This window comes from Panicum virgatum, chromosome 5K (assembly GCF_016808335.1).
Source record: "Panicum virgatum strain AP13 chromosome 5K, P.virgatum_v5, whole genome shotgun sequence".
NCBI lineage: Eukaryota > Viridiplantae > Streptophyta > Magnoliopsida > Poales > Poaceae > Panicum > Panicum virgatum.
Window position 1 is genome coordinate 53350413 of NC_053140.1, and position 26190 is coordinate 53376602.

General features: G+C 47.5%; 3 protein-coding genes and 1 pseudogene across 4 annotated transcripts; all 4 read left to right on the plus strand.

Moving 5' to 3' along the window:
- Positions 1–4434: 4434 nt before the first annotated feature.
- Positions 4435–5040, plus strand: LOC120708530 (abscisic acid receptor PYL5-like). Its single transcript, XM_039993828.1, has one exon. The coding sequence runs from the start codon at positions 4435–4437 to the stop codon at positions 5038–5040; it is 606 nt and encodes a 201-aa protein (XP_039849762.1).
- A 2204-nt stretch (positions 5041–7244) lies between these two features.
- On the plus strand, positions 7245–8989 carry LOC120708526 (phenylacetaldehyde reductase-like). Of its 2 annotated transcripts, none has more exons than XM_039993822.1 (6): positions 7245–7517; positions 7601–7773; positions 7854–8039; positions 8146–8308; positions 8425–8611; positions 8699–8989. In XM_039993822.1, the coding sequence occupies exons 1-6, from the start codon at positions 7385–7387 to the stop codon at positions 8838–8840; spliced, it is 984 nt and encodes a 327-aa protein (XP_039849756.1). In that variant the 5' UTR covers positions 7245–7384; the 3' UTR covers positions 8841–8989. The 2 variants fall into 2 exon arrangements, with proteins under 2 accessions (XP_039849756.1, XP_039849757.1); XM_039993823.1 differs by having other exon boundaries at positions 8425–8558; positions 8649–8989.
- A 46-nt stretch (positions 8990–9035) lies between these two features.
- LOC120708527 lies at positions 9036–11043 on the plus strand (annotated as a pseudogene).
- A 6487-nt stretch (positions 11044–17530) lies between these two features.
- On the plus strand, positions 17531–19472 carry LOC120708528 (phenylacetaldehyde reductase-like). Its single transcript, XM_039993825.1, has 6 exons — positions 17531–17737; positions 17830–17999; positions 18099–18284; positions 18378–18540; positions 18904–19090; positions 19176–19472. Exons 1-6 carry the CDS (start codon positions 17596–17598, stop codon positions 19315–19317), a joined length of 990 nt encoding a protein of 329 aa, XP_039849759.1. The 5' UTR covers positions 17531–17595; the 3' UTR covers positions 19318–19472.
- The last annotated feature ends 6718 nt before the right edge of the window (positions 19473–26190 follow it).

Here is a 26190-nt window from a genome sequence, read left to right on the forward strand (position 1 = left end):
TATGTTTCTCACTTTCTCTGCTGATGATTGGTGTCTGTCGGGAGTCAGGACAAGCTGCGTGCTCACGAGATGTTGGAAGAACTTAGAGACGCCTTGCAGAATTTTGGCGGGTGGGACTGGACGGAATGGGATCTTCCAGCTCCATTTACCCCCCCCCCCCCCCCCCCCCCCCCAACATGACACGGCCAATCTGAACTCAGGCAGATGCCCCTGCCCGCTGCTAAGCTAATCTGTGTGCTAGCCCCCCTTGTGCCGTCTGAATCCAAACAGACAGGCCAGAGGGGTAATTCACGCAGTAGTGCCTATGCCATGTCGCTCGTCGAGGAGGTCCGCCTGATAGATTAGCAGCCGTTGTGCTCATGTCGCCATGGACGCGGCCTGCGGCCTGCTACCGCATACGAAAAATTCGCCGCCATGGACGAGACCTCTGGTTTGCTGGGTAGAGGTCCCGAGCCACCACCAAAGGATGATCGGAGCGACGAATGCCCGCAAACAAGTGTCGCTCGGCGCTCACGCCGCCGCCGGTAGCCCGAGGAGGAAGACGCTTCCTGCCATGTGCCTAATCCGAGCCGTACAAGTATAATCGGACGGTACTTGGGCACCCAAGGGGCGGACGGTATTTGAGATACCGTCCACCCGGACGGTATCCGGAGACCGGAACAACGTCCGCCCCTGAGGTCGTCAGAAAAACCGGGATGTCTCTTGCTTCACGCCGCGGGCCGAGGCTCGCCGGAGGACGGAGCGCCACCGCTGCCTTCCTGACATCATGTCCATCTTCTTCCTCCTGGATGCCTCTCTTCATGCGCGCTTCTGCGTGTGGTGACGCGCTCGCGCGCTGCGAACCTTGGCTCGCCGTTCTGTCGTAGGGGAAGGGCCGGGCCGGCTGCTGGGCATGGCGCATGGCGGGCACGGTGCGCGCCAGAGCATGCAAGGATGAGGCCGCGAAGGGTGGCCACCTGCAGCGGCGGCGGCGGCGGCGGCGCCAAGCTCAATCTCGGCTACCAGGTCGCACGAGCAGCTGTTGAATGGCACTTGGCGCTCTGCATCCACCGCATCGAGCGGTACAGTTTATTCAGTATTTGGCCAAGCAGACAGGAGGAGCCCAACACGAACAACACATGTGATTCAGGTCACGAGCCGATCAGTTTTGGGATCACCGATCATCCCGGAAGAGTACTAAATCGAGCTCAGAACAGTCGCCATGGACGCGACCTCTACGCTATGCAGCTGCCCTACGGGCTGCGTCGGAACCAGCCCCGCGCACCCGCGGAGGCCGAATGGGGCGGCGCATTTCCACGAACACGTGTAGGTCTCGGCCCCTCAGCCGCCGCCGCCCCGCCATCGCTCGAAGTCCGGCAAGCGAGCCATCCTCTTCTTCTACGGTCATCGCGCGCCGCGCGGCGTGGCACCATAGCACCGCGGCCTCGCGTGGAAGACGCCCCCCGCCGTAGCTCTAATCTCGGCCGTCCAAGCTCGATCGGACGTCGCGCAGGTACCCAGGGGCTGGACGGTATCTGAAATACCGTCCACCCCTGTGGCCGCGAGAAACGCCGCCTCCGCTTCACGCCACGGCTTGCCGGGCCTCCGCCGGCCGCCGCTGTCCGAGGGACCTTTGCTCCCTCCTCTTCCGCCTGGATGCCTTGTTGCCTGCTACCTCTTGCATCTAGCGAGGCCATGGCTCGCCGTCCGTCAGTCGGAGGTGAAGGACCGGACCGGCTGCTGCAGGCATGCATGGCGCGCGCCCAGGCTTGCAGAGTACAGCAGACTGCGGCATCGACATGATTGTTTCTAAATATAAACAAGCTTTACTGAAGGTCATCTGGTTTGGCTGACAACACAATTCAGCACTGTCAGTTTCTATTGCCGGATACAGTTTCATGTTTGACTTAAGTTGTTAGTATGGGCATATGTGATAATATTAACTAGGGATTTAGGGAAACTATGGAAGTTTCATTCATTTTCCTATCTCCGAATCCTATTCCCCATATTTTGGGTTGAAGTTATGGGCCCTGGTCCGGTAAACATGACGGGCTGAACATTTTGATTGGAACGCACCTAATGCACTTGCCGGCGGGCGCGATTAGGTGTCGTTTCAAGCGATGTTTGCCCCAACTGTGGCTTGAAGCGCGATTAGACCAACTGAGATGTTTTACGCGCGCAACACATTTCACAGTAGAAAAAATCTATCAGTTGTACATTAATCATTACCATATGCAGCAGATTCCATTGTAGATAAGTCTACCAACTATACGGGTAATTATACGGGTAATCATTACCATATGCAGTGCGTGCCCAGTCCAGTGAAAGCGACGTGTAGCAAAGTAAAAAATATAAAATTGTGACTCAACGAACAAAAAACGTTCAACATAAAAAAGTCATAAATTCCAAACCGAGTATCTAAATTAAATTTTGATTTCACCATAATGTTTCTTATGATGAGATCTTCAAATCAAGATCACACTTGACTATGCTTGCACGATATTTTAAAAAATATATTTTTAATACTATATAATTAGTTTCAACTACTGGAAACAAATATTTTAACAACACGAACAAATAATTATTTTTACGAACAAAAAATGTACACATAACGAACAAATAATAATGTATAATGAACAAAACATTAAACATCATGAAAAAATGAGTCAACATGGCTGAACAATTTAATCTACAGAGTGAACAAATAAATCGCACACCTCGAACTATTATATTATAAGCAAATAACAAAATATAACTTTCTATAAAACATAAATAGATAACCAAATTGAATAACAAGGAGTAATAAAAAGTTTTTGTATATGCATTCTTTTAGAAAAAATAAAAAGTAAAAATAAGATGATGGAAAAGAAAAAAAACAAAGAATGGAAAAGAAAAAAGAATAACAGTCAAATCGCAAACACGAGCTATATGGCTACATAGGTTAGAATCAATACGTTTGCATGGGTGCACACATGCATAAGCTACATGCGCACGTGCATAATAAATCAAATAGAGAATCAACACTCCATGTATAGCTGCATTCATACATAATAAAGCATCTACGGAATATGAGAAACGAAGACAGTTCGGTGCACGTGCAACCAAAGGTGGATTAGAAAGATAAAATAAAAAATAGAAAGAAAAAAGTGGAAGGAAATAAATAGCTTGAAAAAATAAGCAAAAAGGGAAAGAAAGAAAAAGATAAAATAGCATGGGATCGTGAGCCCCAGCTGTGTGTTGGTGCTGGAAATAAAACAACTAAACATATAATAAGAAAGTTTAAATAAGTAAATAAGAGAAAAAAGAAATAAATAAATAACTAAATAGATTAGCAAGATACAAAAGAAAAAATAAAGATGGCGACAAGAAAGAAAGGGCGGAAGAAGATGGAACTATTAACAAAGGAATAAAAAGGAACGAGAGATGAAGAAAATAAAAGTGAAAAAATAGAATAAAGCACGTCACGTATACATGCAAACAACAAGATGCCGGTGGTTAGGTGGGTCTCGAATGTGGCTGGATAAACATTTGGAGTGATTGGCCACGTGAACAAATCGAGAAATTATATATTGGGCAGAATTTTAGATAACAGCCCCACCTAAAATCTTTCGGACGATGGATTACCACTTTGTAGCCCGGGCGATATATAGCCACGGGCCTTGCCGGCTGGCTATTTTTGGATAGGCCGGATCAAGTACGAGGCCCATCAAGTTGGCTCACCTCGTTTAGTTTTTAACCAGCTCAATCCGATAATTCCCTAAAAAAAAAAGCTCAATCCGATTTTCTTACACCATTTTGAATGAGATATTGTATATTCATATTTTCTAGAATGCTACGTAAGCGAAGGGTATTTAATTCATAGTTCAAATAAAGTCATACAATCAGTCTTTCAAAAAAAAATTGAAGTCATACATTACATTGTTTCATTTTTGTTGCTTCCTAAGCTACATACAAGACACAAACTATCTTAATATTGTATACTCCTATAGGATTTTACCCCCATAAAACGTATTTCACCCCTGTTTTCATTAACTCTTCGTCTCATCACCAAAAACGGTAACATAACGTTATATTTAATAAAAATAAAATTTCGATTGAGAATGATCTTAAAAACCTCCTACCCCTTTTAGGCATTTACTCCATACCATCCATTAAATGCCACAAAGTCAGAAGTCTCTCGTTCCAAAAACTGCACTGACTATTCCCAGTCAGTTCCTAGAGTAACCCTAAACTATCGCATGGATCAACTTAATTAACGAACCACACGCACAGTAACAATAGAGCTTATTATGTGTCGACCACACAATATATATTCAACATGCAACCATCCATTTCTCTTTCCAACATATATATAGCATCTCCATGTGGCTATGAGACCCTTTGCTCGTTCACCCCTCCTAACCAAATCCTCCTCGCAGATTGGAAGAACGATCAACGACACCGCCTGAGAGAAAGATGCCGTACGCAGCCACGAGGACGTTGCCGCAGCAGCATACCCGTATCACCGCCACCAACGGAAAGGCCGCGCCGGCGTGCCCGGGGCACGCGGGGGTGCTACCGGAGGAGGAGGCGCCGCACAACGAGCACGCGTTGGCTGCGGGGCAGTGCTGCTCGGCCATCGTGCATCGGATCGCGGCGCCGGCGGACGAGGTGTGGGCGCTGGTGCGGCGCTTCGACCAGCCGCAGGCGTACAAGAGCTTCGTCAAGAGCTGCCGGCTCGTGGACGGCGACGGCGCCACGGTGGGGTCGGTGCGGGAGCTGGTCGTCGTGTCCGGGCTGCCCGCTGACAACAGCCGCGAGCGGCTCGAGATCCTGGACGACGAGCGGCGGGTCATCAGCTTCCGGATCCTCGGCGGCGAGCACCGCCTCGCCAACTACCGCTCGGTGACCACCGTGCACGAGGCAGCAGCGCCGCCGCCGGACGGCGGGCCGCTCACCGTTGTGGCCGAGTCCTACGTGGTGGACGTGCCGTCAGGGAACACGGCGGAGGAGACGTGCATTTTCATAAACACCATCATTCAGGCCAACCTCCAGAACCTGGCGCGCAAAGTTCTGCGGTAGCTCGTGATGTTATTGTTAGTGTCGCACCAGAGCACAGAGCTGATCCCCTCCGAGCCGGCCAGCCGTTGGATATACCTCCACAGTTGGCCTAACGGTTTCTTAAGTTGGTACTGTCACGTACACTTTTGCAAAAAACAAGTTATTTGTAGTCTCTTCTGAATTTGAGATCTTTTGTTCTCTATGCTATACTCGAAAAAGTAAAGTATTGTATGGTTCCGTTATATTACTCGTAATATTAGACTGGTAGTGTAGCTACATGTATGCATGTGTATACCTTGAACTGGCCGGAAATTTTGTCCCACAATTCTTGTTATTCTTACCGTTTTGATAGGTGCATCGTAGTGTACATGTGCATGTAGCAATTAATGGTAAATATAGCTAATAAAGAAAAATAATTAATATCATTTCATATTTTTGTTAATTTATTTGGGTTTTCCTAGGCCCTATTTGTTTCAGCCTATGCCGGATTTTGAAGGCTCAATGGTGAGAAATCCAAAAATCAGGTGACTCATAGAATCTACAATTGAGAATCCACAATCAGCTGGATTCTCGATTGTAGAAATCATCTGATTTTTGAATTTTTTTTCAAAATTGGAAATTGGCCACTCTATTGGATCTAAACAGGGCTTTTTTTTTCCCGTGGGATATTCCCAAAACATAAATTTGTTTAGCACACACTGCGCTCTTCATTTTCGTGCGATGGACACTCTAAATATACTATTTAGCTTCTTACACACCAGCTCTGAAAAATGGATTTGCAGCCACCGAAGGAAAGAATGCCTAGTAAATGGATGATTTTGCCCTTGCTTCATTCTGTGATGGGTGCAGCTTCTGCTGCTATAGCCTTATCTTTGTCTCTTCATTGCATTTTTCTCTTCTGCACGCACATCACCTCCATTCCTGTCCTGCTGCCGCGCGGCGCTGCACCGCCGTTCCTGACTTGCCAGCTACTGCACACCGCACGCAAGTGAGCAAGCAACGAGCTGAGTATGCATGCCGACACCTCCAATCAACCTGAGTACCTGGCCTACAGGTGAGCGATGGAGGAGGCCGAGTTACATGGTAGAATGGCGCCGGGTATTTATGCTTGATTGTAAGTAAACTAGATAAAGTCTTTTAACATCCCAAATTGATGTAGTTTGAGATATGTTAAAATTTGTGACACATGCTGATCCTTATTCGTACATGCGTAAAAAAAATATTACGTGTGCGAACTCTTTGATATGGTCGGTTAGACATCTTGACAAATTGCTATTGGAAGGCTTTGCCGTGGCCCTGGTTTTGGTTTGTTATTAAGTCCACGAGCATTTAAGTCTTTTTAATAGGTCATCTCTCACTTCCCATGCTGGAAAAGATTAATTTTATGGAAGCGGTGTGTTTGGAACAAAACTACATTTTCGCAGTGTCTATGGACCTAAATCTATGAGTGGAGTGCGCTGGGCACAAAAACGGGTCCGTGAGACAAAAACCCATCTAAAAACCTTTTCAACCCACTATGAGCATAATGCTTGGGCCTGCTAATCGCTGCCAGTCCAAAATAGACCTAAGCAACGGCCCATGTTCGCCACCCTCCACTTTAAAGTTTTCAAAGCCGATGGTTTGGCCCACACAAGGCCACGACAATTAATCTACGCGCAGAGTAGTATGGTCAGGTTGTTCGGGAGATCAAAGCAAGGATGGCAGATCTTGATAAGTGCGAGATCATCTATAAAGGGAGGAGGATGAATGTCGATGCTCATAGACTAGCGAGGGGAGCCCTCAGCATGCATGTTGGCCGACATGTATGATTTCTAAATCCACCTGATGTAAAAAAAAATTCTAAGCGGAGAGCGTAGACAAGTCCTGTGTTTAGATCCGTAAAATAGTGGTAAAAAATATTACATCAAACACTATAGTATAATGTAGTATTTTTTGTTTGTTTGTGATAATTGTTGTCTTACTATGATCTAACTAGGCTCAAAAGATTCGTCTCGTTGTGTACATCAAAACTATGTAATTAATTTTTTTATTTATTTACATTTAATATTTCATGTATGAGACAAAAAATTTGATGTGATAGATGAATAGTAAAATTTGGAGAGAGAAATTTTAGAACTAAACATTCGTGGCAGGCCGCAGGCCTCCGCTTGACATGACACGCTACTGGCCTACTACTGCGCTACGCCTCTCGGTGCCACGTATATCTCCCTCCACACGGTGTGCGGTGTGCCGTCGGCGTCACCTCCCGCTCTTGTTTGTTCCTGGCTTCCTCTTCCACAGTTCGTCAGTTCCACCGTGCCGTAGAGCGGAACAGGTCAGGCCAGGCCACCACCATCCACCCAAGCTCCCGACGAGGTCGACGGCGATGGCGTCGGACGGCGATGGCGGCGGCGACGGCCTCGTCTGCGTGACGGGCGGCAGCGGCTTCATCGGCTCGTGGCTCGTCCGCCGCCTCCTCGACCGCGGCTACACCGTCCACGCCACCGTCAAGAACCTCCGTGCGTGCCGTGCTCCGTCCCTCCCTCGCGTGCCTGCCTCTGCGCTCGCGCTCTAACCCAGCCGAATCGGGAACCCCGTGCAGAGGACGAGGGCGAGACGAAGCACCTCCGGGCCCTGGACGGCGCGGGCGCGCGGCTCTGGCTGTTCCAGATGGACCTCCTCGACCCGGCCTCCGTGCGGCCGGCGGTCGAGGGCGCCCGCGGCGTCTTCCACCTGGCCTCCCCCGTCATACTGCACCCTACGCAGGACCCCGAGGCAAATTCCTTCTCCAGATCCATGGTCGGACAATCGCCGGGGGAAAAAAATCCACATCTTGCTTTTCCTGCTGCTTTCAGAAGGAGCTGGTGGAGCCTGCGGTGGAGGGCACGCTCGGCGTCCTCCGCGCCGCCAAGGACTGCGGCGTCGGCCGCGTGGTCATGGTGTCGTCGCAGACGGCCATGGTGCCCAACCCCAGGTGGCCGGCGGACAAGGTCGTCGACGAGGATTCCTGGGCCGACGTCGACCTGCTCAAGGAACTCAAGGTACATAACTAACAGATCATCGCATCGCAGAATCCGATTCAGATACAGAAACAGTTCAGGATGGATCGTGCATTCGTGCTGCTGATTCCATACCTCTGGAGCTCAGCTTTGGTACAGCGTGTCCAAAACACTGGCAGAGAAGGCTGCGTGGGACTTCGCTGAGAAGCAGGGGTTGCAGCTCGCGGTGCTGAATCCAGTGCTGGTGTTGGGCCCGACATTGACGCCGTCGATTACCGGTAGTCTCCAAGTATTTCTGCAGATTATGAAGGGTCAGTCATCTACAAGACTACAGCTGTGACAGGCTTGCCGCTCATCATCTGTGATCTATCTTTATTTTATTGCGATGAGTAGTAATCTTTTTCTCTAAGAGATCAAGCTGCACCAGGCCAGAGGTTCGACATGGACGAGTACTTCCTTGGCTGCGTTGATGTCCGGGACGTGGCGCAGTCTCTCGTAGCCTTGTATGAGAGCTCGTCGGCACAGGGACGCCACTTGTGCGTGGAGTCCATTGAACGGATGGTTGATTTCACCAACAAACTTGCCGACCTTTATCCTGAACTTCCGGTTCAAAAGTGATATGCTTCTGACAGCTCCCTTTTTTTTTATCAGATTCAGATGCACCCTGTTCTTCACTTGCTAAAACTTCTTTTCACATTCAGAATCCAAGAGGACAAACAGGAGTGGGTGGTCAGGGCAAAGGACCCATCCAAGAAACTGATCGAATTGGGTGTTCGTTTCATTCCATCCGACAAAATCATCATGGACACTATGGATTGCTTTAGGAGCAAAGGACTCATCTAGCTCTTCATGTCGATTTCCTCATGGAAAAATAGCCCATCTAGGTCGAATGCGATGGTGGATCAAAACTGCTGCTGTTAATTAAAAAAAAGTGCTGCTGTATGTAAGTTTTCTAGTCGAAAATAAACTGGCAGGACACATGAGTATCTCTCTGTGATGTTTGTCGTTTTGGCAGTATCAATCTTCCGCATGCCGGCATCCGTTCCCACCGTGATGCGTTCACATGTCAGCCCAACCAAAATATGAAGTAATGGTACCAGGTCTCAGTGGTAACAGATCACGGGGCAAAATAGCCGAACCAAACAGCACCTTTCTCTTATCGAAAAGAATCTTGATCCATTTGAGTGATCTTGTGTAGACGGAAGTAACCAGCACAGCGGGACACATTTGTGGCAGCTTCTGACTGCATACGGGCCGTGGCCACGCCACGCCACGCCTGCTAGTAGCTGCAACACGCCAAGGGCCGGCCCAACCAACGTGCGGTGCCTCTGTCTGGCCGTGTCTCTCTCCCCTTGGGTTTCTGGTGCCTTTGCTCTGCGAGCGACACCGGGTGCGAGATGGCGTCCGCCGGGGACAGCGGAGGCGCGGCGCGGCGCGCCGCCACCTCGTCTGCGTGACGGGCGGCAGCGGCTTCATCGGCTCCTGGCTCGTCCGCCTCCTCCTCGACCGCGGCTACGCCGTCCACGCCACCGTCAAGAACCTCGGTAACATGCTCCCTCTCTGCTCCGCGCGCCAGATGAAATGGAGCGAGATTATCTCTTGTTCTTGACGGATTTCCCCCTTGCAGATGATGAGGGCGAGACGAAGCACTTGCTGGCCCTGGACGGCGCGGACACGCGCCTGCGGCTGTTCCAGATGAACCTCCTCGACCCTGCGTCCGTCCGGCCGGCGATCGACGGCGCCCGCGGCGTCTTCCACCTGGCGTCCCCATTTATACTGCAGGCACAAGACCCAGAGGCATGTAATTCCTTCTCAATAACCACCCGATCGATGGATATGGCAGCTTCAGACTCCCGTCGCTCGAGTAGGTAACCCTTTGGTTCTGCTGTTCCAGAGCGAGCTCCTGGAACCGGCGGTGAAGGGCACGCTCAACGTCCTGCGTGCCGCCAAAGATGGCGGAGCCCGCCGCGTCGTGCTGATGTCGTCACAGGCGGCCATGTTGCCGAACCCGAACTGGCCCGCGGACATGGTCATAGACGAGGACTGCTGGGCCGACGTTGAGCTCCTCAAGAAACTTCAGGTAAAGATTGAAACCTGGAGACTGTTGCTTCTGAATTCTGACTTGTGCTATGGGTTGAGGCCTCTACTGATTTATCCTGCTCTGAGCTGCAAGCTTTGGTATAGCGTATCCAAAACACTGGCAGAGAAGGCAGCATGGGACTTTGCTGCAGAGGAGGGATTGCAGATGGCTGTGCTCAATCCAGGGATGGTGTTGGGCCCGATGTTAGCACCATCAGTTAACGCCAGTCTCCAACTTCTTCTGCAACTTCTGGCAGGTCAGTCAGTCACATCATTATTAGAAACAAGGGCTAGGAGCCATGGGCACTTCATCTTTTTTTTTAACAAGGCACTTCATCTTTTTATTGCAACTTTGCAACGAATACAAAGAATGTCTTCTTTTCTCTAAAAAAATACAAAGAATGTCTTCTCAGAGTGCAAACTACCCAGCAGGTGAGAAGCTTGATTTGGCCGACATCTACATTGGCTGCGTCGATGTGAGAGACGTCGCGCACTCTCTGATAGTGTTGTATGAGAACCCATCAGCACAGGGACGCCACTTATGCCTGGAATCCATTGAACACTTGGTAGATTTCACCAACAACATTGCGGATCTTTACCCTGAACATCGGGTTCAGAGGTGATACGTCTCTAAGAACATCATATCTTTTTGTTTCTTCCACCGGAAACAATGTTTCTCCTCCATTTGCTAACGTTTTCTTTCACATCAGAATCCGGGAGGACAAACAAGGCTGGGTGGTGAGAGCCAAGGACCCTTCCAAGAAATTGATCGGTTTGGGTGTTCGTTTCACTCCATTCGATAAAACCATTAGAGACACTGTTGGTTGTTTGAGGAGCAAAGGGTTTATTATCTAGCCTGTAAACTGTGCTCTATATGGAAAATTATTATACAACTGTTCCCTAAACTCAAATAAAACTGCTAGAATGCCTATACATACATGTGCGATGTTTTCACGTGCTTTTGTAATTCAACCTGTTTCCCTATATCTAATTACCCACCGTTCATAATTTTAAGCCTCAAACTTTTTTTCAGTTTGAATGTATTGCTAAGGCAGAAAGATTGCTCCTTGCTGCTGAGACATGAAAAAAAAATACAATGAGGGAAAAAGCTGATAAACATACATTCACACGAGAAATTTTACGGTGCTTGAAAATTTTAAGAGCCGTTGAAAGGCTCAGATCCAACGGTTAAAAAGTAGAAGGAACCTATTACGAAGAACGTAGAACGTGGACTGGAACTTATTATTTTGTGGATCAAGAACTACTCATGAAAATAATTGAAAGTGATCGGGTGCTCTAGCCTAAGAGGGGGAGTGGGTGAATTAGGCACTCTAAAAACTTATACCTATGGCTCCAACTAGTTTGCACAAAACTTAAACTAAAACATGTTATCTAGATGTGCAACTAGGTTGTTCTAGTGTGAAAACCCCTATCCCAAAAGAGTTTAGCAACATATAGCCTTTCCTATCAAGAAACTATTCTATGAAAGTAAAGGCACACAAATTGCTAGTATGAAATGCGGAAACTTAAAGAGCGGGATAGGAGAAAGCAAACTCTTGACGCGGGTGTTTATCCCGTGGTTCGGTTAGCCACAAAGGCACACCTACATCCACGTTGTTGTAGCACTCACTAAGAGTACTGCTACTCGGTCACCAAGTCTCTTCCGTGAACACAATCACGGTCACCTTGGCCCCGGGTTCCACTAAGGAGCTTCTCCACAAAGGATGGGGGTCTCCACGTCCCCCGCACAAAGTTGTCGTCGCCGCTCCACACCAAGTCGGAGGGTCGATGACGTTGCCGGCGAGCTTCACGCTCCAAGGTGCCGGCGCACCAAGCTCTTGTTTTGGTTCGCTAATGAACCACAGCACAAAGGCTCTAAGCCTTGCAATCTCACTCACTAAGAGTTAATCCTTTACACAACACTCTCAAAGTGTGCTAAGGGCTAAGGATATGATCTTGATGCTTTTGTATGGCTTGGAGATGTTTTTGGGTGTGTGTGGGATGTCCAGCAACTCCAGCAATCTTCAAATGGCCGGGGTGAGGCGTATTTATAGGCCACCAAGTCTTATAGCCGTTGCTCCAACGGTCAGCTGAAAATCTGCGTATCACCGGAAGAACCGATGCCTCTTGGCGGGGTAGCGTCGGTTCATCCGGTCACTCATAACCCGAAGTAGCCGTTGAAGTCCTGACAGCTGACGCAGAGACCACCGGTTGAACCGATGCTTTGTACCGATGCATCACTGGTTCATCCGGTGCTTAAGAATCTTCTCCTGGGCGCTGACGTCATTGCACCGATGCAATACTCCGATGCACCGTCGGTTCAACCGGTGCTGAAGAAACTTCTCCTGGGCACTTGACATCGTCTCTGGAACATAGGACGCCCAATGCACCGATGCCCTTTCTTGGACCGTCGGTTCAACCGGTGCCTATAGGCTAACTTGGCTTTGTTTTCCTTCTGCACCAAAGTACCATGGTGTCGGTTCTTCCGACTACCATCGGATGCTCCGATGCCCATGACGTCGGTTCTTCCGGTGCTCCTGACCGAAGAGCTTTCAGGGCGCTGCCCTGAGACCCGCGAGGGGCGGCTCCCCCTCGAGCCCCGTCCGCTAACCGGGTAGCGGAACCCTCGTAGGGGCGGCCCTTCGGGCCTTGCTACGCCTATCTTCTCTTTCTCTTTGTCATCACTTGAACCTAAAAGCCTGAGAATGATCATCTTAACAATCATATTAGTCCAAGTGTTGTGTTGTCATTCGATCACCTAAATCACTCGAAATGGCATAAAAGGTGCCATGTTCATTACAATAATGCTATGGCTATTTTGGTATTTTCCTTTATGGTTTTTCGTTCAATTCATTAACACGATCAATCAGATCCCTATACGTGGACCGAGGTCTAGGTCGAGACAGCCTACACGAAGAGGCTCTGGCCGGAGCTCCAATCAGGGATGGCTAGTCGATGGAGGACTGCGCTTCGGCCGCCGCCGCCAGGAAGCAGCCGCACGTGGATGACCAGTTGAGGTCGAGGGAGGGCAGCGAACAGGCCGCCGTCGCCGGGGAAGAGCTGCGCGCTGGTGGCCGTCGGGGGACGCGCCGCCGCCGTCGGGCAAGAGCCACACGCAGGCCGCCGGGTATTGAATGGGTAAACAAGACGTATTTATGCTAAAGTAAATTGACTAAACTATCCCTAATTAAAATGAAACACTCTCCGTTAAAATCAACGCTCCAGAAAATTTAGGCGCGCAGGAACCACCAGTTCCTCCCATTAAACAAGCAAAATAGAAAAAAGGCTGAAGTCTCGACCGACATATACTATTTATTTATCACTTTGAGTATGTTCATATACTTACTCTAAGATACTTCAAATGTATATATATGAAAAATTTCAAAAGCAGCCCTATTTTTAAATATACTATAATTATACCTTAGTATTAATATATAAAATAAGTATGTCCATATACTCTATGTATGGTCACATACCCAAAACATATATCATCATAGGTATTTTAGTATGAACACATACATACTCTTTGTTGGATCAGATACGTCATATATCATGAGATATACACATGAGAATAGTTACAAGCGAGTGTAGAAAGGAATTTATATATATATATGCGCTATTCTACACCCTAGGTGTAGAATAACATTCTACACCCATCACCAAATCCACCCCAGCCGGCCAACCCACCCAGCCCGCCTGCCCCGCGCCAGACTCCTTCCAAAGTCCAAACCGGCTCGGCCCAGCTTTCATTACCCCTCGCCTCCTCCCCCAGCCCCACCCACCCATTTCCGATCCAAATCACCACGGCGTTCGCGAGCGGCAGCATCGCGGTGGTCCTGAGAGCGCGGAAGCACAGGCGGCGAGAAGCAAGCAGCGCGGCGCGGAGGCGGCGCGCAGCTTGCAGGTCGCGGAGGCAGCGTCAGCGGTGAGCGGCATGGCACGCCAACTGCGGCGGCGTTGAGCGGCGTGGCGCGGAAAAGGCTCGCGGGGCGCGAAGGCTGCTGCGGCGTCCAGCAGCGTGGCGTGGAGGCTACGGCGGCGTCAAGCAACGTGGCGTGGAGGCTGCGGCGGAGTTGCGAGGCAGCTCGTCGGTGTCCTCGAGCAACTGGTGCGGCATCAGCTAGCAATGAAGTGCGGTGGGGCAAGCAGTGGCCGCGGGATGCATGACGAGCGCGATTCCGCGCGCCACACCCGCTCGGATCCTAGCGTGGTGCCTGCAGCGGCCTCGAGCGACGCATTGGCTGACGCTTGCCGTTATCCCCATTCGTGTCGGACCCTTGCGCAGCGGCTGCGGTCACCTTGAGCTACTGGGTGTGGGCCGAACGCATCCCTCCCCGGCGTGAGGTGCCAGCGCGGGGAAAGATGTGCGGGGAGTCGAGCTTGGAATCCCCCATCCTCCGAGGAATGCATCACTGGCTGCCCCAGGAGGACTACGAGAGGCTTGGATCTCCGCATCCAGATGGACACCGTCGACTTGATTTGCAAGGTGCATTACTGATCAATGCTTACGCATGTCTTGTTGACATGATCATATTGATTCAACGATGAATCTGACAAGCAAGATTTTTGCAGACCTCCCACCACCTGCTTGGCTGTCAACTACCATGGTCACTTCCTCTCGCTCTACCAGCTTCAGTAAGAATCAAATCCTACGAACCGAGTATTTAGTATCAGTAATTTTGTTAGTTTTTTAGGTGGTTCAGTATTCAGTATTTTTTTGGATTGCCTAGTGCTGATGATCTAAGCCTGAACCAATTAGTTAGTTTAGTAGTTCTGTATGCATTTTTGAGTTCAGTAATTTTATTATTGCAAGCATAATTATTTTTTTATTGCTTAGTTTAGGCTGAGTACAATATTATTTCTAGTAGTTGTGTTAGCATCTAGTATCAATAATTTTCGATCATTATTGAACATTTGATGCTTTGAGTTAATATAGTAGTTCAGTAATCATTACTGAGTTATTGGACCAAATAATGAAATACTAGACTACTAAACTGCATGAGATTGAATAGAGCTCTGTAACAAAAACTACTAAAACTAAAAAAAAATTACCGAGCTCAGTGTAATTTTTTATATTCAGTAATTCAGCATAGTTTGAATAGGCTAATTACTGAATGAACTCTCTAAAGCCAATAATGATTTCGATAGCTAAATAAAACTAAAAACCATGGTGTAAACTACTGAACTCAACCACAAAAGTTAATATAGTAGTTGTGCTAGTATGTAGTATCGGTAGTTTTTCGTTGGGCCAGTAGTACCATGACTTTTTTTTTCTTTGGCTCAGTAATATTTCCAGCACCATTAATTTGTTAGATTTAGTAGTTAGTCTTGTGTTTTTTTTTTCAATTCCTGAGCACTGATCTGAAACGAGTAGGTACTCTAGTAGTTCAGTGGTCATTACTGAACTATCGGATCAAAGAACGAAATACTAGATTACTGAACTATATAAGATTGAATAGAGCTCATCAAGTAAAACCACTAAAACTTAAAAAACTATTGACCCTGTGCAATTTTATATTCACTAACTTAAATTAACATAATTTTTTTTGAACGGAAACTGTGGGGGAGTCCCCCACAGCAAATGCATTAATATAATTTGAATAGGCTAATTACTGAACCATCTACAGTGGATATTGATTTGGATGGCTGAATGTTGAAATTTAGGATACTAGTTTTGTTAGGATTTAGTATCAGTAATTTGTTAAGTTTAGCAGTTAGTCCAATATTTTTTTACTACTGAGCATTGACGATCTGAACTGAGTAGTTAGTCAAGCAGTTCTATTAGCATTTTTAGTTGAGTAAGCACAATTGTTCTTTTTTTTATGTTGTCTACTTTGAGCTCTATACTATATTATTTAAGTAGTAGTATTAAGAACTTTACCCACTGCGATTTAAGAACTAGCCCTAGGGAAGCTTCATTATGCGGACACGACACCGCTTTCACAAGGGAAAAGGCTAAGTGAAGAGAGAAGATGCAGTCATGTGACATGTACAAATTTATCTGTTATCTGTAGATTTTTTTTGGAGGCTGCATGCTCAAACTGTTAATTGTGACTGCTATGTGTAAATATACATGTTCAATGCCAACTATGTGTATGCAGATTCAGTAATACATCCAGTAATTCCTTTGTATGTCTTGGATTCAGTAATTCGTAGATCTGATATCCAGTATTTATGTATGTCATGGATTTAGTAGTTCAAAGATCTGTTATTCAGTATTTTTCATGTGCATCCAGTTGATTTTCTCACATTTTGTTGGGTGATTTGAGACTTTCACCAACAATTTTTTTCAACATTCGTTTGGGTTCAACCTTGTGCTCCCCCTTCGAATGCGCAATTGAATTGTTGCCCAACGGCTCAAAGTTAACCTCATGAACTACGGGAAAAACACTAGATTACTGAAATATTGAGCTACTGAATAGTGCCCTCTATATTGAATAGAGCTCATGGAATTTTATATTCAATAACTCAACATAGTTTGAATAGGCTAATTACTGAACCATCTAGAGCCAGATACTTCAAATGCTGGCAAAGCTTTCAGTAATTTCCCACACCGAACCTGCTCATACGCGGCTGCTCTGCACCTGTTCCCTGCGAAGGCCGCGCCGCCGTAGGTCCCCTTCGTGGTGGCTGCTCCGTTGTTCCGTGCAGCGAGCTGCTCCCATGCCGCCGCCGCCCCTCGCAAGGCCACGCCGCTGCTCCCTGTGTGGGTCGCGCACCTCCCAACACGCCTCCCCTGCTCGCGCTCGCCTCTCGCCACGCTCCGCGCAGCTCGCGCTCGCGTCGGCTTCTGTCCCCGCCGCCGTGGCCTCCACGCCCATCGGCCCGTGCGCCGCCAATCCAGGGAGGGCTCGCACTCGCAGCTCGCACGCTCCGCGCGCTCGCGGCTCGTGCTCGCAGAGCGCAGAAGGTGGACTCGTAGGGGACGGGTTGGGTTGAGTCAAGGGGGTGGAAGCCGGATTGGTTTGAGTTGGTTGTGGGTTGGCTAGCTAGGTGTAGAATGGGATTCTACACCTAGAGTGTAGAATAGCGCTGCCGTGTGTGTATATATATATATACACACACATATATATAGACACACTAATCAATATATTGATGTGGCTTCCCGTAGAAACATATGGACATGTTTGCAAGTATATATGAATGTTGACAAATCTTAGATGACTCGTCCTTAGCAGCAAGAGCTGTTTCCGTTATAAAGAGATTAAATTTTCTTCAGGCATTACAGAGCATGCGGATCACACGAGTATATATTTATCTTTGCACAAGATATGCTGGTCAGCGCGAGATGCTATAGATTAATCTTTCTAATGTACGGGAGTCAAACACGGGAGTGGAAAAAAGAAAACGCATGCAAGACGGGAATCAGGAGTCAAAACACGGGTGTTGAAAAAAGAAAATGTAAGCGAAACCGGAATCAGGAGATCGATAGAAATACGGCTGCGCGTCTCCGTCTTGGCCGTGTCCCTTTCCGCTTCGGTGTCTGGTGCGTCTATTCTGCGAGCGACACCGGTGCGAGATGTCGTCGACCGTGGACAACGGCGGCGCGGCGCGCCGTGATCTCGTCTGCGTGACGGGCGGCAGCGGCTTCATCGGCTCCTGGCTCGTCCGCCTCCTCCTCGACCGCGGCTACACCGTCCACGCCACCGTCAAGAACCTCGGTAACATGCTCTCTCTCCGCTCCGCGCGCCAGATGAAATGGAGCGAGATCGTTTCTTGTTCTCGACGGATTTTAGTTTTCTCCCCCTTGCAGATGATGAGGGCGAGACGAAGCACCTGCAGGGCCTGGCGGGCGCGGACACGCGGCTCCGGCTGTTCCAGCTGGACCTCTTGGACCCTGATTCCGTGCGGCTGGCGATCGACGGCGCCCGCGGCGTCTTCCACCTGGCGTCCCCGGTTACACTGCAGACAGAAGACCCAGAGGCAATTCCTTCTCCTTCTCAACAATCCCCCGATCGATGCTTACCACAGCTTCAGAATCCCATCGCTCTAGTAGATAATCCTTTGATTCTGCTACTCCAGAAGGAGCTCCTGGAACCGGCGGTGAAGGGCACGCTCAACGTCCTGCGCGCCGCCAAAGATTGCGGAGCCGGCCGCGTCGTGCTGATGTCGTCACAGGGGTCCATGTTGCCAAACCCCGACTGGCCCGCGGACAAGGTCATAGACGAGGACTGCTGGGCCGACGCGGAGCTCCTCAAGAAACTTCAGGTACAGGGTTAGACCTGGAGGCTGTTTCTTCTGCATTCTAACTTGACTTGTGCTATGGTTTAGGCCTGTGCTGATTTATCCTCTGCGCTGCAGCTTTGGTATGGCGTATCCAAAACATTGGCAGAGAAGGCAGCATGGGACTTTGCTGCAGAGGAAGGATTGCAGATGGTTGTGATCAATCCAGGGATGGTGTTGGGTCCGATGTTATCTCCATCGGTTAACGCCAGTCTCCAACTTCTTCTGCAACTTCTGGCAGGTCAGTCAGTCACAGCATTAGATGCTAGGTCTTGGGACAGGTTTGGTTGCCTAATGTTTAAAAATTAAAATAAGTTTACTTCAAAAAAATAAAAATTAAAATAAGCCCATAATAAGCCCATGTGATGCTACATAATCATGAATTAATTAGACTTAATAGATTCATCTCGTGAATAATCCCTAGTCTTATGTATTTAGTTTATAATTAGCTTATGTTTAGTCTTCCTAATTGGAATCAAAATATTTGATGTGATGGGGTTATTTTAAGCTTTTGGAAATCGCTGAGACCCGAGCCATGGGCACTTCATCTTTTGATTGCAACGAATACAAAGAATGTCTTCTCAGAGTGCAAACTACCTAGCAGGGGAGAGGCTTGATTTGACCGACGTCTACATTGGCTGCGTCGATGTGAGAAACGTCGCACATTCTATGATAGTGTTGTACGAGAACCCATCAGCACAGGGACGCCACTTATGCTTGGAATCCATTGAACGCTTTGTCGATTTCACCAATAACATTGCTGATCTTCACCCTGAATATCGGGTTCAGAGGTGATACGTCTCTAAGAGCATTTTTTGATTCTTTTACCGGATACAATGTTTCTCCTCCATTTGCTAACGTTTTCTTTCACATCAGAATCCTGGAGGACAAACCAGACTGGGTGGTGAGAGCAAAGGACCCTTCCAAGAAATTGATCGATTTGGGTGTTCGTTTCACTCCATTTGACAAAACCATCAGTGACACTGTTGGTTATTTGAGGAGCAAAGGGCTTATCTAGCTTGTAAACTGTGCTCGATATGGAAAACTGTTATACAACGGTTCCCCAAACTCAAATAAAACTGCTAGAATGCCTATACATGCATGTAGATGTTTTCGCGTGCTTTTGTAATTCAATCTGTTTCCCTATACCTAACCCACCGTTCAGAATTTTTAGCCCGCAAACTTTTTTAGCTTGAATGTATTGCTAAGATAGAAAGACTGCTCCTTGATGCTGAGACATGAAAAAAAAATACAATGAGGAAATAAAAAGCTGATAAACATGCATTCACACCTCACACACAAGAGACCGTTAAATGATCCAACAAGAAAGACTCAGTCTCAAATCCCACCTTTGGACGGACTCCCGCTAAAAGGTGGGTTGTCCGACTTAGTTTTTTTAAGGGCTTACTATGTCTTCGGTTTCACCTATTTGTGCGTTGGTAGCACCCTAGAACCAAATGGATTCTCTTAAACTACACAATGGGAGCAACAAATCATCGCCTCCACTCTGATGGGCAGTAGCCATGCTCTCTGTCGTGTAGTCTCTAGCTGTTTCATACTTATCCTAGTTTTTTAATCATTCTATGTTATGTTCTCTATATTTTGGTAATAATAATTTAATTCTTCCTATAATATATCTTTGAAAGTTGTTATATAATTCTCCAGTCGTAATTTATGCTCATATACATCTCCACTCATGAATTTATGACAATTTGACTAAGACACAATTGAAATTTCAAAGATTTGAACATTAACAATTTCAAAATATTTAATTGAAAATATAAAATCACATGTGCCCATTTGTCTTGAACATACAATCCCATACATTTGCTAACTAGACACTATAACTATATTTTGATAGAAAAATTATGGTCAAAGTTGCACCATAAATACCTAAAGCGTCCCCTCATAAGAGGTGACTTGAATGTGATACAAATATCAGTCCCAGGAGGCTGATACACATTTATTACATCAGATGGTACATCACCGTACAATCATCCGAGGAGGTGGACACTCAAGACAGACAATAACAAGAAGTAAAAATGCTACGGTGATACACCAAAGCACGAACCACATGGGATCCAGCTCGGGCTCAGAGTATCGCGCCAGCGGAAGCATCCTAAACAGGACCAACACCACAGGCAGAGTTGGGTGCGGACGCAACCTCTACTCAACGTCTTCAACCACGAAGTCCGGATCTTCCTCTGAAGCAATAACATATATCGGGGTGAGTACAAATATACTCAGCAAGTCCAACCGCATCCATGGAGGGGGTATAAACAGAGTATATGCACAGGATTAATCAAGGATAAGGCTATCTGTTAATTTGCGGTAAAGCTAATTTTATGCACGGGTTTATTTGAAAGAACATGATTTTCAAAGCAATTATCTTGACACGTAGGGTTGATCCACACAGGATCCAAGTTTTAAATTGCTACCGGACTCTTCATCCGTCGTAGCACACGGCACAGTTGTCGGACACTTTACCAAAACAACACACACCATCCCAACCATTCCTAGAAGAAACACTAGTTATGTGACCAAACCATAACCCGCTCAATACCGTGAGCACGGCTATTCGAATAGTTTTTAACTCTGCAGAGGTGTACACTTTACCCACAAGCGGGGTACCACAGCACGATCACCTTAGTGTCGGTGTAGATCCCATCGAAGCCATTACCCACCTTAGCTAGACCTGAGTAGCCAATACGGGATCCACCAAGGGGTCGTTGACCTGCCAACGAGGCCCAACCGGGGTATAATTCACAAAGATCTTATCCAGTCTCCTTGATCACCCGCTGCTCACCAGCTCTCCTGATGACTAACAGACTAACTAGTGGGGTTTATGCTAAACCGTTGCCACACACAACGGTCGAGTGATTGTACGATAAGTTGAGTTAGGTGAGATGACACATCAACTCGGTCCTTAATGGTGACAAGACGGATATCTCCCAACCTTACTCAACCACACAGGTACGAGCACACCTTCTGGCAGTTCACACAGAAATACCATCCATCTCATCGAAACACGTCTTTCATTTATTTTCAACAAATCCACCTTTTTCCCTTCCCACACACTCACACATTTTCTTTTATAAATAAACACATTTGATGTGTAGTAGAACGAATATAAAGCCCTGAGCAATTTTAGCAGTGATTAACATCCACACAGAATGAATCATATGTAGACATCAATCTAGGTGGTCAAGGAACGGTTATAACAAATCAAGGGGTGGCTATCCAACCATGTTTTAGCAGTAAAAGCATATGCAGTTTTATAAAATAGGCCTGTAGGTTGTGTTTAAAAATTTTTTGGACAAAATATGCATCAAAGGATGAGATTGAACTTGCCGTTCACAAAGCCTTCCGGGAAGTCCTGATCGAGGTACTGTCCTTCGGGTTCGGGCTCACGGTACTGGTCCTCGCACACCTGCTCGCGGTACTGCTCGTTGACGGGTTCTCCCTCGTTCACACCGTGATCTACGGCGCACACAAACAAACACACAATAAAGAAAAAGAAATAAAAGTTTTATCGTTGAGCTCGAATCGGAAGAAATTAACATATGGAGATGGGAGTAGTATTTTTGGGTGGTTTTCTAATGGCACGGCCGGATTTATGTTAGAAATGGCGTGGTAAAGTTTCGGGGCAAACGGAGGATTTTTGGCGCATGAAATGATGAGTCGAAGGAGTGGTTAGGGGTTAAATAAGGATCCGAGGGCCTATTTGTAATTATTTTTGGGAGTGGCAGGACTTGAATAGAATTTTGGAAAAGATTCGGGCTACTCTGGAAATTAGGCAGGGACCTACTCATAAATATTTTATATAGTGGAGGGGCTTATTCATTAAAAGAAATAAGAGAGGGGCTTCTTTGTAATTATTTTTGGGGTGGCAAGGGCTTGATTGTAATTTTAGAAAATATCCGGGCTACTCTAAAAATGGGCAGGGGTCTATTTGAAATTATGTTTATATGGTGGGAGGGCTTATTCATTAAAAGGAATAATAGAGGGGCTTATTGGAAAATACTTTTAGAAGAGGAAAGGACTTAGTTATAATTTCTAGAAATATCTGTGGCATACTAGAAGGTGTAGGGGCCTATGTGTAATTGTTTCTATATATTGGATGGGTTATTTCTTAAATGGGGAAAATATGGGGGGCTCATCTGGAAAAGAACTAGAGAAAGGGGGGTTCTTTAAAGAAATCAGGAAAGGGTAGGGGGCTCTGTGCAAAAATGCCTCCTTCCTCCTCTCTCTACCGGAAAATAGAGGAGGGGGCGCAGGGGTGGCGGCGCCTGGCCGGCGGCCTTCGAGGCTCGTCGGCGCCCGGGGTGAGAGGGAAAAGGACGGGGAGGCCGAGGGGGGATAGATTCCCCTCCTCACCTCGAGCGGGGATGGGGTGTGGCAGTCTGGCCACGGTGGTGCGCGGTGGCCGGCGGCGATGGTCGTGGCGGCGGCGTTGTGAGGCGAGGGAGGGGGCTAGCGGCTGCAGACGAGCTTGAGGAGGTGGAGGGGCAGCGAGGAGGTCTGGCCACGAGGGCCGGCGGGCGGCGGGCGGGGTAGCTCGCGGCGGCGGCGTTGCTTCATAAGGGAGGGGGGCTGGCGGTGGTGGCCGGGGTTTGTGGGGATGGCGAGCTGCGGTGGAGGGGTATTTATAGGCCAGCGAGGCGAGAGGGAGGGGGTGCCGCGGTGGTGGCGGCCGGCGAGCTCGAGGACGAGCTTTAATGGCGGCGGGGCCGGTGGTGGCGCATAGCGGCGTGGAGGTGACGGCCGTGCAGAGGGGCGGTGCAAGTGGGAGGGGCGGTAGCCAATGGAGGTGGCACCGTGCGTGGCCGGCTCTGCTCCTCGGGCGAGCGCGTGCGCGACGAGGTAGGCAAGGGGGTATGGTGGCGCAGAGGAGAGGACGGGTGAGCAGGGCAGCGCAAGGGGGAGGGCCGGGGGTGGCCGGCTGGTGGGGGTGATGGCTGGCGCCGGGCCGCTCTACCCGTGCAGCGCGTGGGAGGAAGGAGGAGGAGGGAGAAGGAAGAAAGGGAAGGAGGGAGAAAAAGAAAAAAGAAAAGAGAAAAGGAAAAAAAGAAAAAGGAAAGGGGAAAAAGAAAAATGGAGAGAGAGAGAAAGAGAGAGAGCTGTCGACGGGATTCGCGTCGGCGGTCGGCCACGCGCGCGCTGCGGCGTTCGGCTGGTCAGCGATGAGCACGCAGAACGAGAGAAAGGGAAAGGGGATAAGACGGCGATTGGTACTGATGTCGGGATGGCGGATCGCCGGGAAATTTTTTGGGAAAAACAGGATCTCGGATAGAAAAAGATTTGAGATGATTTGAGCTCAACGACGAAAAATATTTCGAAAATGATTTTTAGCGAGTGATTTGTCTTAGTAGATTTTCGGGATGTTACAAACCTACCCCACTTAAAATGAATCTCGTCCTCGAGATTCGGCTGGTTCGTAAAGAGATGGGGAAATTCCTTCTTTAACGCATCTTCGCGTTCCCACGTAGCTTTTTCTACTCCGTGTCTGCTCCATTGCCCTCTGCAAATCCGTACTTCTGAGCTCCTTGTTCTTTTTGTGACAGTGTCTAAGATTTTGACAGGCACTTCTTGATACCGAAGATCCTTTTGCAGATCAATTGTTTCCACTGGTACTATTTCTTCTTCAGGTACCCTCAAGCACTTTCTGAGCTGAGACACATGAAATACTGGATGTATATCCGATATTTCTTCAGGTAATTGAATATGGTATGCTACTGCTCCAACTCTTTTCACTACTTGGTATGGTACGATATACCGAGGAGCTAATTTTCCTTGAACTTGAAATCTTCGAGTCTCCCGAATCGGAGAGACCTTAAGGTATACAAAATTTCCAACCTCAAAACATAATTCTCTTCTTCGCTTGTCTGCATAACTCTTCTGCCATGATTGGGCTGCTTTTAGCTTCTCTCTAATCTCAGCCACACGGTCTTCTGCCTCTTTTATGAGAGCTGGTCCAGTTAAAATACGTTCCCCTACTTCTGACCACATCAAAGGGGTTCTGCACTTTCTTCCGTAGAGAGCCTCAAATGGCGACATGCCTAGGCTTGTCTGATAACTGTTGTTGTATGAGAACTCCGCATAGGGCAAACTCTGTTCCCAATCTTTACCATAGGTAAGGACACATACCCTTAACATATCCTCCATAATTTGGTTTACCCTTTCAGTCTGTCCATCAGTTTGCGGGTGATAGGCCGAACTAAAATTGAACTTTGTACCCATGGCTTTATGCAGGCTTTTCTAAAACTTAGAGGTAAATTGGGTCCCTCTATTTGAAATGATTTTGCTGGGCACACCATACAATTTCACTATGTGGTTTATATAGAGTCAGGCTAATTTTTCTCCACCATAATTGGTCCGTACGGGTATGTAGTGTGCGATCTTGGTACTGATGTCGGGACGGCGGATCGCCGGGATTTTTTTTGGGAAAAACAGGATCTCGGATAGAAAAGGATTTGGGATGATTTGAGCTCAACGACGAAAAATATTTTGAAAATGTTTTTTAGCGAGTGATTTGTCTTGGTATATTTTCGGGATGTTACAATACTAAAAGAATTAAAAAAACTATCGCATATATTTTGAACTAAAAGGTATAACTATTGGGGTGTCTAATGGTACATTTTGGATTGTTCTTGTGTGAAATTTTCATTGTTCTTATAATGCATTTTGATTCATCCAATAGTACATTCCAACTGCTTTGATAATGTATTTGAATTATTTTAGCATGTATTCCAATTGTTCCTCTAGATCTTTAAAAGTCCAGTGTCATATTTTACTTTGAATTGTTTCCGATATATGATTTATTAAATTTTATCTTGTGCCATATTTAGAAGAAAAATTTAGAAGGAACAACAATAAGAACCATTTATACAGATGTAAAGGCCCAATGGTACGTAACTTGATAGTTCAAGGGGGCATTGTGGGCCAATATATTCACTAACCAGGGCAGTTTGAATTTTAAGGCCCCATGGTGGACGACCTACTATGTGAGAGGGATTAAAAGACATCTCTAATGTAAAGTTAGAGGGTATTAGCTCATCCCACATCAGGGAATGAGTTGCAATGTGCTTGCTCATGACTGTGGCCTCACGCTATTCGATCCCTTTCTTTTACGTTAAAGGAACCTATTCCGTGTGAGAGGTGCGGCGGTGGGTGGCAGCCAGCAAGAACCGCCTAGACGGAGGCTCCCACAACAAGGAACACACATGCTTAGCCACCGAATTCTGTCTACATTCATCCCTCAGATCTTGTTATCCTCAACTTACTTGTGTGGTTTGCCTATCCGCTTCCCATTGCCCCCATCCAGCATTGCTTCACCAGGTTGCCTAATGACTACTTCTCTTTGTATTTACGTTAAAAGAACCAATTCAATGTAAAAGGTGTGCTAGTTGGTGGCATGTAGCAGGCACCACCTTGGTGAAGGATCCCATAACAAGCAACAACCGAATCCCGTCCATATTCATTCTCCTCCATCATTATATATCTTCAACTTCCCTATGTGTATTGCATATCCACTTCCATCACCCCCATCAAGCATTGCTCCCGCTCACCAAGCCTACTTCCCCAACATCTTTAGCGCCTTCCCCAACATCATTGTCAGGCAGCACACCATCTGGTGGACTCGCCATCCAACCCAACCCCATCTCAAATTCCATATATTTCTTGCCTCTTTGATAAGACTTCTTCATTGGCAACCCTTCGGATCCAACACTCCTTCACCACCTCCACCTTATTGTCCCGCCTATCACGCTAACGCTCCACCACTATCTGATCAAAGACCTCTTAGGATATTCCTGTAACCCTAGCAAGCCACCAAATCCCCCGACTCCTTTGTGAATCTTGAACCCCTAGATCCAATCTTGAACCCTAATGA

Bases quoted from the DNA above. Each gene is read 5' to 3' on its own strand.
- LOC120708530 (XM_039993828.1), top strand. From the start codon at position 4,435: ATGCCGTACGCAGCCACGAGGACGTTGCCGCAGCAGCATACCCGTATC.
- LOC120708526 (XM_039993822.1), top strand. From the start codon at position 7,385: ATGGCGTCGGACGGCGATGGCGGCGGCGACGGCCTCGTCTGCGTGACG. The intron at 8,040-8,145 runs GTACATAACTAA...TCTGGAGCTCAG, and splicing joins ACCTGCTCAAGGAACTCAAG to CTTTGGTACAGCGTGTCCAA. The intron at 8,309-8,424 runs GTCAGTCATCTA...AAGCTGCACCAG, and splicing joins ATTTCTGCAGATTATGAAGG to GCCAGAGGTTCGACATGGAC.
- LOC120708528 (XM_039993825.1), top strand. From the start codon at position 17,596: ATGTCGTCGACCGTGGACAACGGCGGCGCGGCGCGCCGTGATCTCGTC. The intron at 18,000-18,098 runs GCAATTCCTTCT...CTGCTACTCCAG, and splicing joins TGCAGACAGAAGACCCAGAG to AAGGAGCTCCTGGAACCGGC. The intron at 18,541-18,903 runs GTCAGTCAGTCA...ACTACCTAGCAG, and splicing joins TCTTCTGCAACTTCTGGCAG to GGGAGAGGCTTGATTTGACC.